Raw genomic sequence first — 15,398 nt, 5'->3', positions numbered from 1 at the left:
ATAGTTGCTGTATGATTATTTTCTCGCCCTTGTTCTTTCAATCAGCTCACTTTGGTTCCCAGCTATTTCAGAAGGACAATTTATGTTGGTAATCTATATAAAAAGGCTAGAGTCACACGTCCCACTTAGAAAAATAACCAAGAGGAATATAATCATCACAAACCACTATTTTTAAATGCCAGCCTGCCAAGGCTTTATGGCTTGAAGCTTGCCTTCTCTTTTTAAAAAGAGAAGTTAGGGGTGCCCGGGGGGGGCTCAGTCGGTTTAAGCCTCCAACTTCAGCTCAGGTCATGATCTCGCAGCTTGTGGGTTCGAGCCCCGCGTCGGGCTCTGTGCTGACAGCTCAGAGCCTGGACCCTGCTTCCAATTCTGTGTCTCCCTCTCTTTCTGCCCCTCCCCTGCTCACACTCTGTCTCTCTCTCCCTCTCGAAAATAAATAAACTTAAAAAAAAGAAAAAGGGAAGTGAGTGTTAAAGAAGTTAGGGGTAGAACACCAAGCTGAGCCTTTCTCCTTAATGGGAATGGATGGGAACAGGTTTTGAAAGCTTCTCACTGGGCAATCCCATGCTCTTCAGCTCCTCCCTCCCGTGGTGCAGATCTGAAACCCTGAGAAGAGCCCTGCATGATGTTTTCTGTCTTCCCTCACCACCCCCCCCCCCCCCACCCCGGCACCAGCCAATCCCATCCCACAGCTCAGCAGGTGCAGGGCTCCAATGAGTCCACAGGCCGACACACCAGGGCTTGTTTTCGTCTCTGGTCTGTGCTGGAGGTGGGGGGGGGGGGTCTGCTGAGCGGGATCCTAACTTCCTGATTAAGGGAGGGAGGGTCATTCTGGGTGGCTAGGGCCCCAATAAACACTTGTGGAGCGAACAGATAATGCAACAAGAAGATGACCGAATCAGAGTTAGAAGGGGCCATCGGGTCCATTTCATCTCGCTGCTTAATTTATAAATACACTAATATTTATTGAGCACCCACGACATGCCAGACCCTGTTCTAGATGCTGGGATACAGCTGTGAACACAACAGATAAAAAGTCCTGTTCCCAGGGAGTTTATATTATAGTGTATGTCTCTCTCTCCACCCCCCCCCAATGATAATAAACAAGAGAAGTAAAATTTATAGTACGATAAATTGCAGAGAAGAAGGATGTGAAATTGGGGGCAGGGGCTGACATTTTAGATAATGTGATCAGGGAAGTCTCACCGACAGGTGACTTTTGAGTAAAGTCCTAAAGGAAGTGAGAGAGCGAGCCATGTGGATATCGGAGAGAATGGTCCAAGCATCGGAAACGGCATGTGCAAAGGCCCTGGGGTGTAAGCATGCCTGGCATATTTGAGGGACAATAGGGAGACCTATGTAGCTGGAGCAGAGAGGAAGAGAGGGAAAGTACAGAAGATGCAATCAGATGGAATCAGAGAGGAAGCGAGGAGGTGGGACAGATCTCGAGGGCCTTGTAGGCCATTGTGAGGTCTTTGGCTTTGATTCCATGCGCAACAGTGTGATAAATGCTATGGTGGCTCCCCGGATTCCCACCTTCAAGACTGAGGCACTCATTAGCCCCCGCTGCTGGGAGCATTAGCAACCGTCAGCTGTCAGCTGAGTCCCTTTCCATAGTCAGCCTCCGGTAAAAAAAAAAAATGCCACTCTCCACGGTCATGTCCCTTCCTGAGGACCGTCCACATCCAATAATTAATAGGTGCGGGAGTATCGAGGCCCGGCCTCTCACCCTAATTCGGGACAACTGTATACAGACTTTGGTATCTCCTGCTAAAAAGGGGTGGTGGGGCAGTGGGGCCGGGAGGCGGTGGAACATAAGTTTGAGGTCGGAGAGATCTGGGTTCAAACCCTGACCCAGTCACTTTGTACCTGTGTGACCACGGGCAGGTTATCAACCTCTCTGTGCCCCAGTTTTAACGATTATACCCATTCACAATGTTGTTGACACGTGGTGAGCCTTTTAAAAATGTGATACATGTAAAAGTGTCTAGCGCCGTGCCTGGGACATCACAGACATTGAGTCGACAGCACCTATCCGGGTTATCGTCGTCTGTATTATTAAGGAAATAGACCAAAACGTTGATTGGGAATACATCTGGGTGGGCGGGTGTGAGCGATTTTTCTTTCCTCTTTCGGCCTGCGTGCATTCCCGCCCCGGATTTTCCTTAATGAGTTCGTACTGCTTCCGCATTGAGGGGGCAAGGGTGGTCTGAACCGGGGAGAAGGAGAGCAGACGGGGAGGAGAGCTGGCGTGTGCGTGCAGGGCCCCGGGCGCAGCCGAGGAGGGCTGGGGCGGGGCGGTTACCTGCAGCTTCCTCTGCAGAGCGCCTGCGTGGCAGGCGTCCCCCAGGGCGGCCTGCAGGGCGTGGGTGACCACGTGGCGCATGCAGGCCTCGGGCGTCTGCTGCACCTGCGCCGCCTCGAGCTCCAGCAGCAGCGCGCTGCACACGGACGGGGACACCAGCTCGGGGTCCACGAAGAGGAATGCTCTGAGGGCAGAGGTGGGGGGGGGGGGGAGGGTTGCTGCAGAGGATGGCTGCGGCGGGGAGAGCGCCTGGAAGGGCAGCGTGGAGCCCTGCAGCCCCCGAGTATTTTGTTCCTCCAAAAACGGGAGCCTCGGATTCCAAAGTCTATGGGGGTTGGGGCGCCTGGGTGGCTCAGTCGGTTGAGGGTCAGACTCTTGATGTCGGCTCAGGTCATGATCTCGCGGTTGGTGGGGTGGCGCCCCGCCTCGGGCTCCGCGCTGACGGCTTGGGATTCTCTCTCTCCCTCTCTCTCTGCGCTGCCCTCTCTCAAAAATAAATAAACTTAAAAAAAAAAAAAGTCTCTGGGGGGACAGCAATTGGGAGGAGTGGGGACTGTGGCAAATCAGAGAGCAGGCAGGAACAGCTGGCCCCCGTTGGGTGCCCCCTAGTCTCGCGACCAGGCAAGTCCCAAGCTAAATCCTGTCCCCCACCCCCTCAGCTCTGTGGTCCACTGATGACATCGCCCTCCAGGAGGGACCCTAATTCCTTCCTGCCCAAGCGGACTCTGGACCCTGAGTGAGCCCCACCTCCTCCCATCACCCCATCATGCCAGCGCCTGCTCTCCCTCCCGCCCCTGCTCTCCTTCCTGGCTCCCGGCTCCTCTGGGTCTCTCCACCTCACCTCCCTGCACCCCCCATGAACACAGCCTCAAGCCACCCCTTCCAGGGCCGGGTCAGCAAGGGCACCCCCAACTTCACCGGCCCCTCTTCCCCACACCAACAGCAGACATCTCCTCAATCTTATCCGAAGGGCCAGGCACACACAGACGAAAGCCCCAGATTTCACGGTGTGACTGTGGCCTGGACCGTAAGCAGCCGGGAGCCACCTCTGGCCGGCTGGCTGGCCGGCTGATGCTGCATCATGGCCAAGGGCGGGACGGAGGTGGAACGACAGAACTCCAGACCGGCCCAGTGCTCGTATCACCTTCTGCATGTGAGCGGGAGGGCTCTGAGCCAGCCCCAGAGGACGGACCCACCACCCTGCTTCCTGTGATCTCCAGAGAAGGCAGGCCCCGCCCACCCTTGCAAATACACTCCGCCCCGGGACAAATGCCATGGACAGGAAACTCTGCTGGGGTTCCTCCCCACCCAGCCTTGTCCCCCTCAGTGAGCAGTCATGGCGTCCCAACACCTGGAGGGGACGGAAGCCAGCACGCTGTCAGGGGTCACTCACCTCTCCTGGTAGGGGTACAGCTCACTCGTCAGGTTCTGCTCGGCAATGACCAGCCTTTGGTACAGGGTCCCTGCAAAGCAGACCGCATCAGCCAACCGGCTTCTGGTCTCTGACCCCCATTTCGCACCCTCCACAGAAGGTGCTGGGACTTTTGAGCTCCAGGAACCTCGGAGGAAAAGCAAGACGGTGGATGGAGCTGCACTGCAGCTCTTATCTGAGACGGCTCTCACCTGGGACAGGTCTCACCTGGGACAGCTCCTACCTGGGACAGGTCTCACCTGGGACAGCTCCTACCTGGGACAGGTCTCACCTGGGACAGACCTCACCTGGGATAGGTCCTACCTGGGACAGGTCTCACTTGGGACAGCTCCTACCTGGGACAGCTCTCACCTGGGACAGGTCTCACCTGGGACAGCTCCTACCTGGGACAGTTCTCACCTGGGACAGGCCTCACCTGGGACAGCTCCTACCTGGGACAGGTCTCATCTGGGACAGGTCCTACCTGGGACAGCTCCTACCTGGGACAGGTCTCACCTGGGACAGCTCCTACCTGGGACAGGTCTCACCTGGGACAGCTGCTACCTGGGACAGGTCTCACCTGGGACAGACCTCACCTGGGACAGGTCCTACCTGGGACAGGTCTCACTTGGGACAGCTCCTACCTGGGACAGCTCTTACCTGGGACAGGTCTCACCTGGGACAGCTCCTACCTGGGACAGTTCTCACCTGGGACAGGCCTCACCTGGGACAGCTCCTACCTGGGACAGGTCTCATCTGGGACAGGTCTCACCTGGGACAGCTCCTACCTGGGACAGGTCTCACCTGGGACAGCTGCTACCTGGGACAGGTCTCACCTGGGACAGACCTCACCTGGGACAGGTCCTACCTGGGACAGTTCTCACCTGGGACAGCTCCTACCTGGGACAGCTCCTACCTGGGACAGGTCTCACCTGGGACAGCTCCTACCTGGGACAGGTCTCACCTGGGACAGACCTCACCTGGGACAGCTCCTACCTGGGACAGGTCTCACCTGGGACAGCTCCTACCTGGGACAGCTCTTACCTGGGACAGCTCCTACCTGGGACAGGTCTCATCTGGGACAGGTCCTACCTGGGACAGCTCCTACCTGGGACAGGTCTCACCTGGGACAGCTCCTACCTGGGACAGTTCTCACCCGGGACAGCTCCTACCTGGGACAGCTCTCACCTGGGACAGCGGTCTCCGTTTTCAGCCTTATGGCGCAGTCCAAGGCGACCGTGCAGTAGGGGGCGGGCAGGGTTAGCAACCTTGTGCAAAAGGTGTAGGTTCTCCGGTAGAGCTCCTCCGTGATGCCCGTGGCCTGGGTGGGAGGGAGGAGTTGGGTGCCCAGAGCCCTAGGTCACAAAGGGTGCTGGGTGGGTGGGAGGGTGGGGTGGAGAGGAGGAAAGGCAGGTCTGACAGCCAGACCTGGGCTCACACCTCCCTCGCAGACGTACACCCTTAGTCTCTTCACCCGGTACCTGAAAGACACCTTTCGGACACCCCACTCAAACTCGCCCCAAAGGGGATCCATCTCACCCTGTCCTGCCAGCAAATCCACTCCCCTCCCCTCCCCTCTGCTTGTCCGGGCAGCACATTCCTGCTGGGCTCTAGGCTGAAAACTTGGAGTCTCGTCTCCAGCCTGCCGGGCGCGATATCCCGCAGGCATGACGCTCCCAGTGCAGTGGCCACGGGGCTCCGCTTCCTCCTGCGCCTTCTGCCTTGGCCCGAGCCCAGCCCCCTCCTGCCCCTGGATCCCGGCAGCCCCCGAACTGTTCTCTCTGCCCCTCATCTCCCTCGCTGCCCTCTCCCACCCCCTGCGACCGTACACAGCTCCTGATCGCTGTTGTCCAGACATTTTCTCGGTGGCTTGTCCCTTTCCTAAGCAGGGATCGGTGATGGCCCCCGGGGCGCGTGGGAACAATCCCGAGGACCCCATTCCGGCATTCGAGGCTCTCATGCCTCCCGCGCACTGCTTTCCCAACTTCCTCCCCAGTAGCCCGCTTTGTGTATTAGGGACAGGGCACCGCGAGTGTGGAGAAGACGGTTTGGGGCAGGCCACCCAAGAGTTCTCCTAGGCGCGCCCAGGCAGAGACTGCGTGTCTCCTGCGGGAGAGGACAGTGTCTGGCCCTGCCACGTGTGGGTTGCCACGACCGCCCCGACCCTCGGCGTCACGCTCACCTTAGTGAGCACATACATTAGCGTGTGCAGCAAGGGGATGATCGCATGCCGGATGTCCTCGCTCTCTGCCTGGAAAACAGGAGATCGCAGGGCATTTACTGGTCTGCGGGCCCGGGGGAGGGGGCATGGGGAGGTGTGGAGGGTCACTTTCGGCCGTCCAAGAACGGTTTTGAAAACGTCATCCTAAGGGAAGGAGGGGAGCCCCGGAGGCGGGGCTTGCCCTGCGCCTGGGGGCGGGGGTGGGAAGTGCCAGGCCCCGCCCCCCCCCTCTTCCCCTTGCAACGCAGGAGAGAGCCAGAGTGGATATTATTTTTTTATTCAATGTTAATAAAAAATCACGTCAAAAAAAAAAAAAAAGAAAGAAAAGGTCATAAGAAATAGACATTTATGTTTATCGATATTCTGTCTCTCTGCCAGTGGGGGCTTTTCCATTCACGGTCCTGGGGGAACAGGCTAAGTCAAGTGAAGTAATGAGAGTCAGGATCAAGAAAATCTCACTGACAGAAGCGTGCGGGAGGGAGACACGGCTGGTAAACGTCATGCTGGCGGTCCACAAGTGACCGGAGTCTGGGGGACGCGGCTCTGATGGCCCCGAGGCCCCAGCTGGCTGGGTCTCTCTCTCCCTCTCCCTCTCTCCGACCCCCGCCCGCCTCCCCGAAGCCCCAGAACTCACCTTCTCCAGTTCTCTGAGCAGAATGCGGACCAGAGCCGGACTCTTTCCAGGATCTCGCTCCACCTTCTTATGCAGGGACCATCTCCACATGCCTGGCCGGGAGAAAGGGGAGCCCGGCACACGTAGATGGGGCAGGGGGCTCTTAGCGGGGGACCCCCGGAGCGGGACCCTGCGCCCTGGAGCCCCAGACCGTGACTCTGAGCAGCCACGAGTCTGACCCCTCAGCTGGGCATCTGGCTCTGGGGCCACATGGCTGGACTTCTCACCCGTGGAGTCCTGCTCTGCTGATATTTGAGGACAGGGGGCTCTCAGGGCGGAAAGGCAGGCAGAGGGACACTAGGGGGACACAGGTGTATGCCTGTGGCTTAGGGACCGGCGATGTTCGTAGGTCTGCTCCCGGGGCCACGTTTCTGGGAGTCTGGCGGGCGCAGAGGGTCGAGGGGAATTTGGTTCGCCAGGGGGGTTGGGAAGGTGGTTGGGAGAGATCGTGGCAGAGGCCGCCTGCTGGCTTTTACCTTGGTTGCTCTGCAGGGCCGGGGCCTGGGCGCCGAGCTCCCGGAGCACGGCCTGCACACTCCGTTGGAGATCCAGCTCAGCATCTGGGCGGCAGGGGCGGGCGAGCATTGAGGCCAGGAGCTTTGGGGCCCCTGGCGTCCCCCTCCCCCCCACCCCTGCACTCCCTGAGACCGTCTTCAGCCCCCCTTCTCCAAGTCCCGAGAGGTGCCCCAAAGTGGCCAGCTCAGAGCAGACAGCGGGCACACGGGCCTGAAACACAGCCTTCCAGTCACCATCTCCCTGTGCTCCGTAAAACCAGAGTGCTGTCAGTGTGCCCCCGGCGGTACGCGGGATGGTTTTATAGGGCCCTCAGATCGTCCTAAAACAATCGAATCTCTAGGCTGTTATTTTAATGTGTGCTCGAAAAAAAAATTTTTAAATGTTTATTTCTTTATTTTGAGAGACAGAGAAAGCGAGCGAGCAGGGGAGGGGCAGAGAGAGAGAGAGAGAGAGAGAGAGGAGAGAGAGAGAACCCCAAGCAGGCCAGCGCAGAGCCCGACATGAGGCTCGAACCCACAAACCACGAGATCATGACCGGAGCCGGAATCGAGACTCAGACTCTCAACCGACCGAGACACCCAGGCGCCCCTGAAAAACAGTATTTCTAAGGGGTTCCTCAATCGATACATGAAGTGAAAATTTAAAGCCAACCGAAAGAAACAGGTCAGATAAATGCTGGGGCAGGAGGTGACCGTGCCCCTGATCAAGGGAACTCGGGCTCTAAGTCGCCTTCCCCACCCCCACCCCCCATCTTGGCCCCGGTCCTGCCTTCCGCCTGCCTGTGGACTGGTTTTAGCAGAACCCTCTCAGCAGGAACCTGCACCCTCGGTGTCTCCTCCCAGGGATGTCCCATCCGCTGGCCCCCTCGCCGTCCACTGGCTACAACCCCCCAGCCGTCTGTCTCTTTGGGGGCCGAGCCCCTGTTGAAATGGCCTCAGATCCAGTCCTCACCATCTGAACAAGTGAGGTTCACTGGTAACGGGGAGGAGGCCCCTGGCCCATCTCCCACTACGGGGAGGTTAGCTGGGCTCTGTCCGGGCAGCCTGTCGCTCGCTGTGGGGCCACGACGGGGAGCCGTGGGCCCTCACAGTCTCCTCCTCGGACACTGGGGCCCTTCTCCGTGCCTGACTTCCACGCAGGGGTCCCCCAGCCGCCCAGCTGAGCCCTTCTCTTTCTCCTTCCCTCGGAGCCAGATGTCAGTCCGCACCCTCTCCCTTTCCTGCCCCCAAGGTGTGCCCCCCACCTCGGTCCCCGCGTGGCCACCCTGCTTCTTGAAGGCTCTGGACTAACACAGGAAGCCCGAGAGACGCTCTCCACACCACAGATCCCTCTTTACCACCAGCTCCCGACAAGAGATCGAATTTACAGGCAAGCGTGTGCGTTCTTGGGTTCTCGGACGCTGCAAACCACACGCGTGTCTGGGGTTCCTCTTTTGCTTGCTTGTCAGGAAACTTACAGTCAGACTGGGGCCCAGCGTCACAAATCAGCTCATCTCAGGGGTCAGGGACTTCTCCTCCCTCATCCTCTTCCTGATCTTGGTTTACCTCCTACTTAACATAGATCTTAATTGCCTCGAGCGCCTTGGGAAGCAAGCAGGATCGAGATCACAATTTTCAGAAACCAGCGGGTTGCAGTTCAGGAGTTAGAATGGGGTTAGCCGAGGACCCGGGGTGAGCCGGGGCTTGGGGACCGGCCCCTCCAAGGCTCTGGCGTGAGCTCTGTTAAGTCGGCCACCTGGCTTCTCCAAAACCCTCACCTTCTACCTGCCTCTCCCCTGTCGCCCTGGGGCACATTGAGGCCCGTTCTGGAGCCTTCCCCGAGGCTGAGAACGGGCACTGGCTGTTACACCCCATGTCTGGCCACCCAGCCACCCTGCTGGGCACTGAAGCATCCCCCCACACTGGCCAGGATCACGAAGCCTGGCACAAGGGCTGGCCGCAAGCTGTCTTCCCATCTACCTGTCTCCACCTTGCATGAAGATTTAAGGAGTCAGTGCAGGCTGAGTTATGAAAACATTATGTTATGTCTACCTTCTTCTTTCCTCCTTCCTTCCTCCTCCTTCTCCACCCGCCTCACCAAGGACCACACAGGCTGGGAACCGTGAACGCGGTGATCTCCCCCCTGCCCCCTCACTCAAAGGGCAGTCAAGCCTTTGTCTTCTGAGCCCTGGGTTCCTCCGCTTTGCAAAGGGAGTTCAGCTTTTATGTTTCAGAGAAAAAATAGAGAAGTTGCCAGTAGCCCCAGGAGACAACCCCAAATAAAGTGTGTTTTCGAAAGTCTGGGCAGCCAGAACAAACTCTCGGGCTTTGGTCCACATCTGGCTTGCAGACGTGTTTTGTTTGGGCTTGCAGAGTGTCTCGAAAGGAAAGAAGAAAAAGGAATCAGCTGCCAACATTGACAAATCAGGAGATTTTGCATAAAAGTTGGGTTTCTGGCATCTCTTGAAAGTCCGTTGACATCAGGCACACATTATCCTCACATGGGGGCAGTCGATGGGGCACAGCTCTTCTGGTTCCTCACAGTGCCTCCCCTCCTGGTTTCCCCCATCCACACCCTCTACCCGGCCCCTGAGTTTGAGACCCCTGTCAAGGGGACTGAGACGATGAGCTGGATTATCTCAGAGGGGTGGGGGTGAAGGCTGATGCTTTTAGTTCTAGAGGAGAGTGATAACCCAAAGGGAAGCAGAGAGGCTAGAGTCCCCTGGATTGGGAGAGCCCAGACCAGGGCCAGCTGGGACACAGCTCACCGGGGGTGGCAAAGATCTTGGCTCAAGGCAGGTGAGCACGAACCTCTGACCTTGAGGGCCACTGCTGTGGTCTCCTGGGTCACCTTTGCCAGCACTCAAGAATGTCCCCAAAGGAACCCCCTCTCTCCCTATGCACCATGCAAGCCTAGCCAACCTGTCCAGGAGGCTGCAGCTACAGAGGACTGAAGACCACGGACTTTTCCATCATGAAGACTTTGTAACCCCTGGGCTTACAAGATCACAGAGAGGGGGAACCACCCCCAAGTGAATGACATTGGAATTTGTACTGGCCGTGGCAAAGGAGAGCTTGAAGCTGGATTTGATTGCATGAAGCAAAAGAAAGAAATGGAGTATTTCTTGTGCCTTAAGCGTCTCAAGGTTGTTCATATACGACATGCACTTCTACCATCATTCTTGACTCAGAACGGCCAATAAATAAATAAACATTCCTAATTATTATCCTCCCCTCCATCCAGGAATGTGGGATGTTGTCACGTTACTATTAATATCTGACATTTGTTTTTTTAAATTTTTTTTAACGTTTATTTATTTTTGAGACAGAGAGAGACAGAGCATGAACAGGGGAGGGGTAGAGAGAGAGGGAGACACAGAATCGGAAGCAGGCTCCAGGCTCTGAGCTGTCAGCACAGAGCCCGACGCAGGGCTTGAACTCACGGACGGTGAGATCATGACCTGAGCTGAAGTTGGACGCTTAACCAACCAAGCCACCCAGGCGCCCCAATATCTGACATTTAAATAGCACTTGAAAGGAATACACACAGAAAGTCGTACGCAGGCATGGCAAGACAATGTCATGTGTTCATCAAACCAATCTTACGTTTGTCGTGGGTAGACGGGAAGACTACATTTCCCAGACTCCCCTGCAGTCATGGGAGCCATGTGCTGAGTCCTGACCAATGGAATACGGTAGACACAACATGTGACACATTCACACCCGGTCCTAAAATCCCCTGCACTAGCCTCCACCTCTCTCTTCCCATTCCGTGGTGACCTTGGAAGACATGTTCAAGATGGCGGTACCACAAGAAGGAGGGAGAACTCAGTCCCCGGAAGACTGGAGCCCACGCTGGATGGCGGTGTGCGAAATAAGCATTTGTTGTGCTAATCCACTGACATTGGGGTTATTTGTTACGGCGGCTAGCATTCTCTGACTGACCCATGTACTTGCAGAACATTTTCTGGCATATTACCTCATTGAATTCTCAGCAGAACCCTGGGGATTTGCCCTACAAATACTCTTCTCTCTGTTTTTTAGATTCCAGGTCGAGAGCTCTTACCCTTACCCCATATTGCCTCTCCAAGCACAGAGGTCAGGCCCAGAGGGATCGGAGAGGCTCTCATCCCATTTTACAGATGGGAAAATGAGGCTCTGAGGGGAGAGGTGATTTACATAAGGCCACAGAAATGCGGGAACAGAGCTTTCTCTTCGGCAAAGCCTCTTCTTCTAAAGCTGCACTCTTACATGTGTCCATCCACCTGCTTACTCAGAAAAGGGAGAGGAGGAAATTCCCAGGTGAGACTATGAACATATGTCTTATCTATGAGTGTCTGGGCTTTGAGTGCTGAAAATCAATATGCTGGATAAAGTCGCCCGCACAAAGATTCCCAGCTCTCAGACCAGGGTAGGTGTTATGAGCCAATAGGGAGGGATGGAGAAGTAGGGTTTCGGGGTCCTGACCACAGTAGGACCCCCTTAGCTCAAGGTCCACTCTTCAATTTCTGGCCATTCCAGCCTTCTGTGATCCCAGACAGAATCACATCTCTCCCAAACGCTTCATAGAATGTTTTCCTTTTCCCCCCTTCCTAATCTTGGCTTCACAGGAGAATCACTCAGAAAGCTTTAAAAAACACTAATGTACAGGGCGCCTGGGTGGCTCAGTGGGTTGAGCGTCTGACTCTTGATCTCATGTTTCATGAGATCAAGTCACACGTTGGGCTCTGTGCTGACTGTATGGAGACTGATTGGGATTCTCTCTCTTCCTCTCTCTCTCTCTCTGCTCCTCCCCTGCTCTCTCTCTCTCTCTCTGCTCCTCCCCTGTGCGTGTGCTCTCTCTCTCTCTCAAAATAAAATAAAATAAAATAAACTTTAAAAAACCTCATTAATATACAGCTCACCCGAAACCAATTTAAAGTCAGATATCAGAGTATGAGAACTAATGTTTGTTTGTTTGTTTTCTAATAGCTCTCTGGGACAGTCTAATGTATCATCAGGATGTGAATTACTGTCTTAAGTGATAAGCTTAGAGTTCTGGGTAATTGACCTGTTAGTCAAGAAAGGAGTCAAGTGCAAAAATGCTCAGGCTTCCCAGAGGACAATCATCCCTGCATTAAGAACGAAGGTCACAGGGTCAGAATGGCTCCTTCCTGGCTGTCACGGTGGCAGAAGGAGATGCAAAGGAAATAATTGGAGAAAGTTGAAAGTTGTCATTGTTTGTTAGCTTGTTTTGCAATAGGTGTGGTGTCTGTTCAGAAATGTAACTGTGGCGGGGCGGGGGGGCGCCTGGAAGGCTCAGTCTGTTAAGCGTCCGACTTCAGCTCAGGTCATGATCTCACGGTCCGTGAGTTCGAGCCCCGTGTCGGGCTCTGTGCTGATGGCTCAGAGCCTGGAGCCTGTTTCCGATTCTGTGTCTCCCTCTCTCTCTGCCCCTCCCGCACTCATGCTCTGTCTCTCTGTCTCTCTCTCAAAAATAAATAAACATTAAAAAAATAAAAAATAAAAAGGGAAGAAACGTAACCCTGGGAGCTGGGCAGTAGACATCAGTGCTCGAGGTCCAGCCATGACATGAAGAAAATCTTCCAAGATTTTTCCAAGCAGACCAGTCTTTGTCTTCTGCAAGTTACCCCACACCTACTTGTCATGGTTAATTTTATGTGTCAACTTGACTAGGGCCACAAGGGGCCCAGATATCTGGTCAAACATTCTTCTGGGTGTCTCTACGAGGGTGTTTTTGGATGAGGCAAACATTTAAATCAGTAGACTGAGTCGGCAGGTGGCTCTCCCTAACGTGGGTGGGCCTCGTCCAATCAGTAGAAGGCCTGAATAGAACAAAAGCCTGACACCCTCCACCCGCCCCCAAACAACCTTCATGGTAACGTGAATAAATCTTTATAATAAATATAATAAATCTCCTTATAATAAATATATATCATAACTCTCATATAATAAATATAATAAATCTTATAATAAATCTCATGCTAGAGGTGCCTGGGTGGCTCAGTGGGTTAAGCATCTGACTCTGGATTTCGGCTCAGGTCGTGATCTCATGGTTCGTGGGACTGAGCCCCGTGGCGGGTTCTGTACTGACAGCATGGAGCCTGCTTGGGACTCTCTCTCTCTCTCTCTCTCTCTCTCTGTCCGTCTCCCCTCTCTAAACAAATAAATAGATAGATAGATAGATAGATAGATAGATAAATGTTAAAAAAATAAATCTCATCCCATATATGTGTGTATATCCTACGGGGGCTGTTTCTGTGGAGAAAACCTCGCTAACACAGCCACAGAGGACCACGGCATCCATCCGCATCAGGAGGAGTGGACATGTCCCTCCAGACAAAAGGGTGACAGGCAACCTCAGGTCAGTTGGGACACACAAAATTATCACCCAAGAGGTTGAATTTGCGACTCTCAAGGGACATTTCCCTCCAACTAGGGCGATGGAAAGAATTGCCCTATTCTGCTTTCTGGGCATCAGCCGCCAGAATCAGCACCCCCTCCCCGGACGGAGAGGGAGAACGCACCAACAGACTCTTTCTGGTCCCCTCTCTTTGAAAACTAACCCCAGGGCCCATTACTTTACGCCGGGTGAGCCATAAAACAGTCGAGAACAGCACAGGTCACCTGTGGCCCTGTTCAGACGGGGGACTCCTAAGGCAGGTTAGTTCTGTGCAGGGGAATGTCACTTAGCAGCTTGGTTTCCATTTCAGAGGGTGACTTTTCCCCCACCTTGAGCCCGGAGCTGGGGTCCGTTCTCCCAGATCCCACGAGTCCCCGCACGCTGACCACGTGGACCTCGCGGACCGGCCTCCCAACCGGGGACTCAGGACTCGCCTGAAAAGCCCCGGTGCTCCCACAGCTCCGTCTCGACACCTCAGCTTACCGAAATCTGCCCTCAGCACCCAGACGCACCATTGGCTGGAGTCATGTGGCTCCCACTTCTCTTTTATGCCCATGCCCGGGGCCCCCTGACCCCCACGTGGAACAAGGGCTCAGGTCGTTCAAAAATGGTTTGCGTCCTTGTCCCTGTTTGCAGGGATGGCCAAATGACAGTAACTCGGGCGCCTCGGAGCGTTGCCTTTTGCATGCCTCTAAAGAAATACCTTCCTTTTCAGGGGCCCCTCTTCTGAACGCTAGGATGAGAGAACCCCTTAGGGCTACAGGAAGGTGGGGCAAGTTCTAGGCATCTGTAATTTGGGAAGACAGCCGGGACAACTTCAGTTCTGATCGTGATGGCGAGACGCCCCTGGGGAGCTCCCGGGGCCAGCATCCTAGTTGGGGGATGTTTTCTTTCCCCCATTTGATTCGGGGGCGGCCATCGGTCACATCTTCGGTGGAGGCTGCCGGGGGTCTCGCCCGCCCGGCAGCCCTCGCTGCTCATTGTAGTCTAGGCGCCCTGCTTTGCCTTGGCCTGGAGCAGACACAAAACCAAGCTGGCCAGTGGACTCTCTCTCCCTCTGGGTGAGCCCCGCGCAGGTGATGGCCAGCAGGCAGGAACGCGTGAAGGGCACTCTTTGTGTTTGGGAAAACATGCGTTTCTACTGCTTGTATGCAAAGGAACTTCCCTGGCACACCTCTCTTCCTAACACGCAGCATGGCGTGCATCTAATGTTCTACGTAAAGCCAGCGCAAAGTAAGTTGGTTTTGAAATGTTGAGATTTTTCGGGGCGCCTGGGTGGCTCAGTCGTTTGAGCGTCCGACCTCGGCTCAGGTCATGATCTCACAGCTCGGGAGTTCGAGCCCCGCGTCGGGCTCCGGGCTGACAGCTCGGAGCCTGGAGCCTGCTTCTGCTTCTGTGTCTCCTTCTCTCTCTGCCCCTGACCCACTCGCATTCTGTCTCTGTCTCTCTCAAAAATAGGTAAACATTTAAAAAAATTTTTTTAAAAAGTAATATTGAGATTTTCACACTGCTGGCCCCCACTCTGCCATCCTCTGGACCGGGCAAACCCCAGCTGGTGAAAGATAACCCGGAATATCGCAACACAGGGATTTGCGGGCTTGCTTGATTCAGCCCGAGCCTCTTCCGGCTGTGGGAGGCTCTGACGGTGACGGGGTGTGGAAAGGATGCGTGTCTTAGGGATAATAACGACCCGTGGACCTTCACTTGCCTTGGCTGTGCCTTCCCCTTCCCTGGGATAGGGGTCTTCCGGGGCATTAGCGTCTAAGCCTCGTGAGAAGTGCTCTGTGACTTCCTGGGTGACCATTAGGGGATCCGCATCTTGAGGGAAAGGTCATCCCTCGTCCCAGGTTGACAAAGTGTGAAGAGCGTGGGCTTTGCCATGAGCTAGACC

General features: G+C 55.3%; 1 protein-coding gene across 3 annotated transcripts in view; it reads right to left on the bottom strand.

Annotated features, from left to right (window-relative positions):
• Window positions 1–15,398, bottom strand: part of PIK3R6 (phosphoinositide-3-kinase regulatory subunit 6) — a 59,405-nt gene that overhangs the window by 22,942 nt on the left and 21,065 nt on the right. For 2 of the 3 annotated variants that reach the window (XM_053892516.1, XM_053892515.1), the window contains 6 exons: window positions 7,087–7,170; window positions 6,572–6,663; window positions 5,899–5,967; window positions 4,905–5,037; window positions 3,699–3,768; window positions 2,306–2,489 (listed from right to left, as the gene is read on the bottom strand). In XM_053892516.1, coding sequence (XP_053748491.1) covers window positions 2,306–2,489; window positions 3,699–3,768; window positions 4,905–5,037; window positions 5,899–5,967; window positions 6,572–6,663; window positions 7,087–7,170 — 632 coding nt within the window. Of the gene's footprint in view, window positions 1–2,305; window positions 2,490–3,698; window positions 3,769–4,904; window positions 5,072–5,898; window positions 5,968–6,571; window positions 6,664–7,086; window positions 7,171–15,398 lie in introns of those variants that run through there. The other variant, XM_053892517.1, reaches the window with a different exon arrangement.

This window comes from Panthera pardus, unplaced genomic scaffold (genome assembly GCF_024362965.1).
Source record: "Panthera pardus isolate Hobbes unplaced genomic scaffold, ASM2436296v1 HiC_scaffold_3, whole genome shotgun sequence".
Lineage (NCBI taxonomy): Eukaryota > Metazoa > Chordata > Mammalia > Carnivora > Felidae > Panthera > Panthera pardus.
The sequence above is the reverse complement of the archived record's forward strand: the minus strand, read 5'-3'. Positions and strand labels throughout refer to the sequence as shown.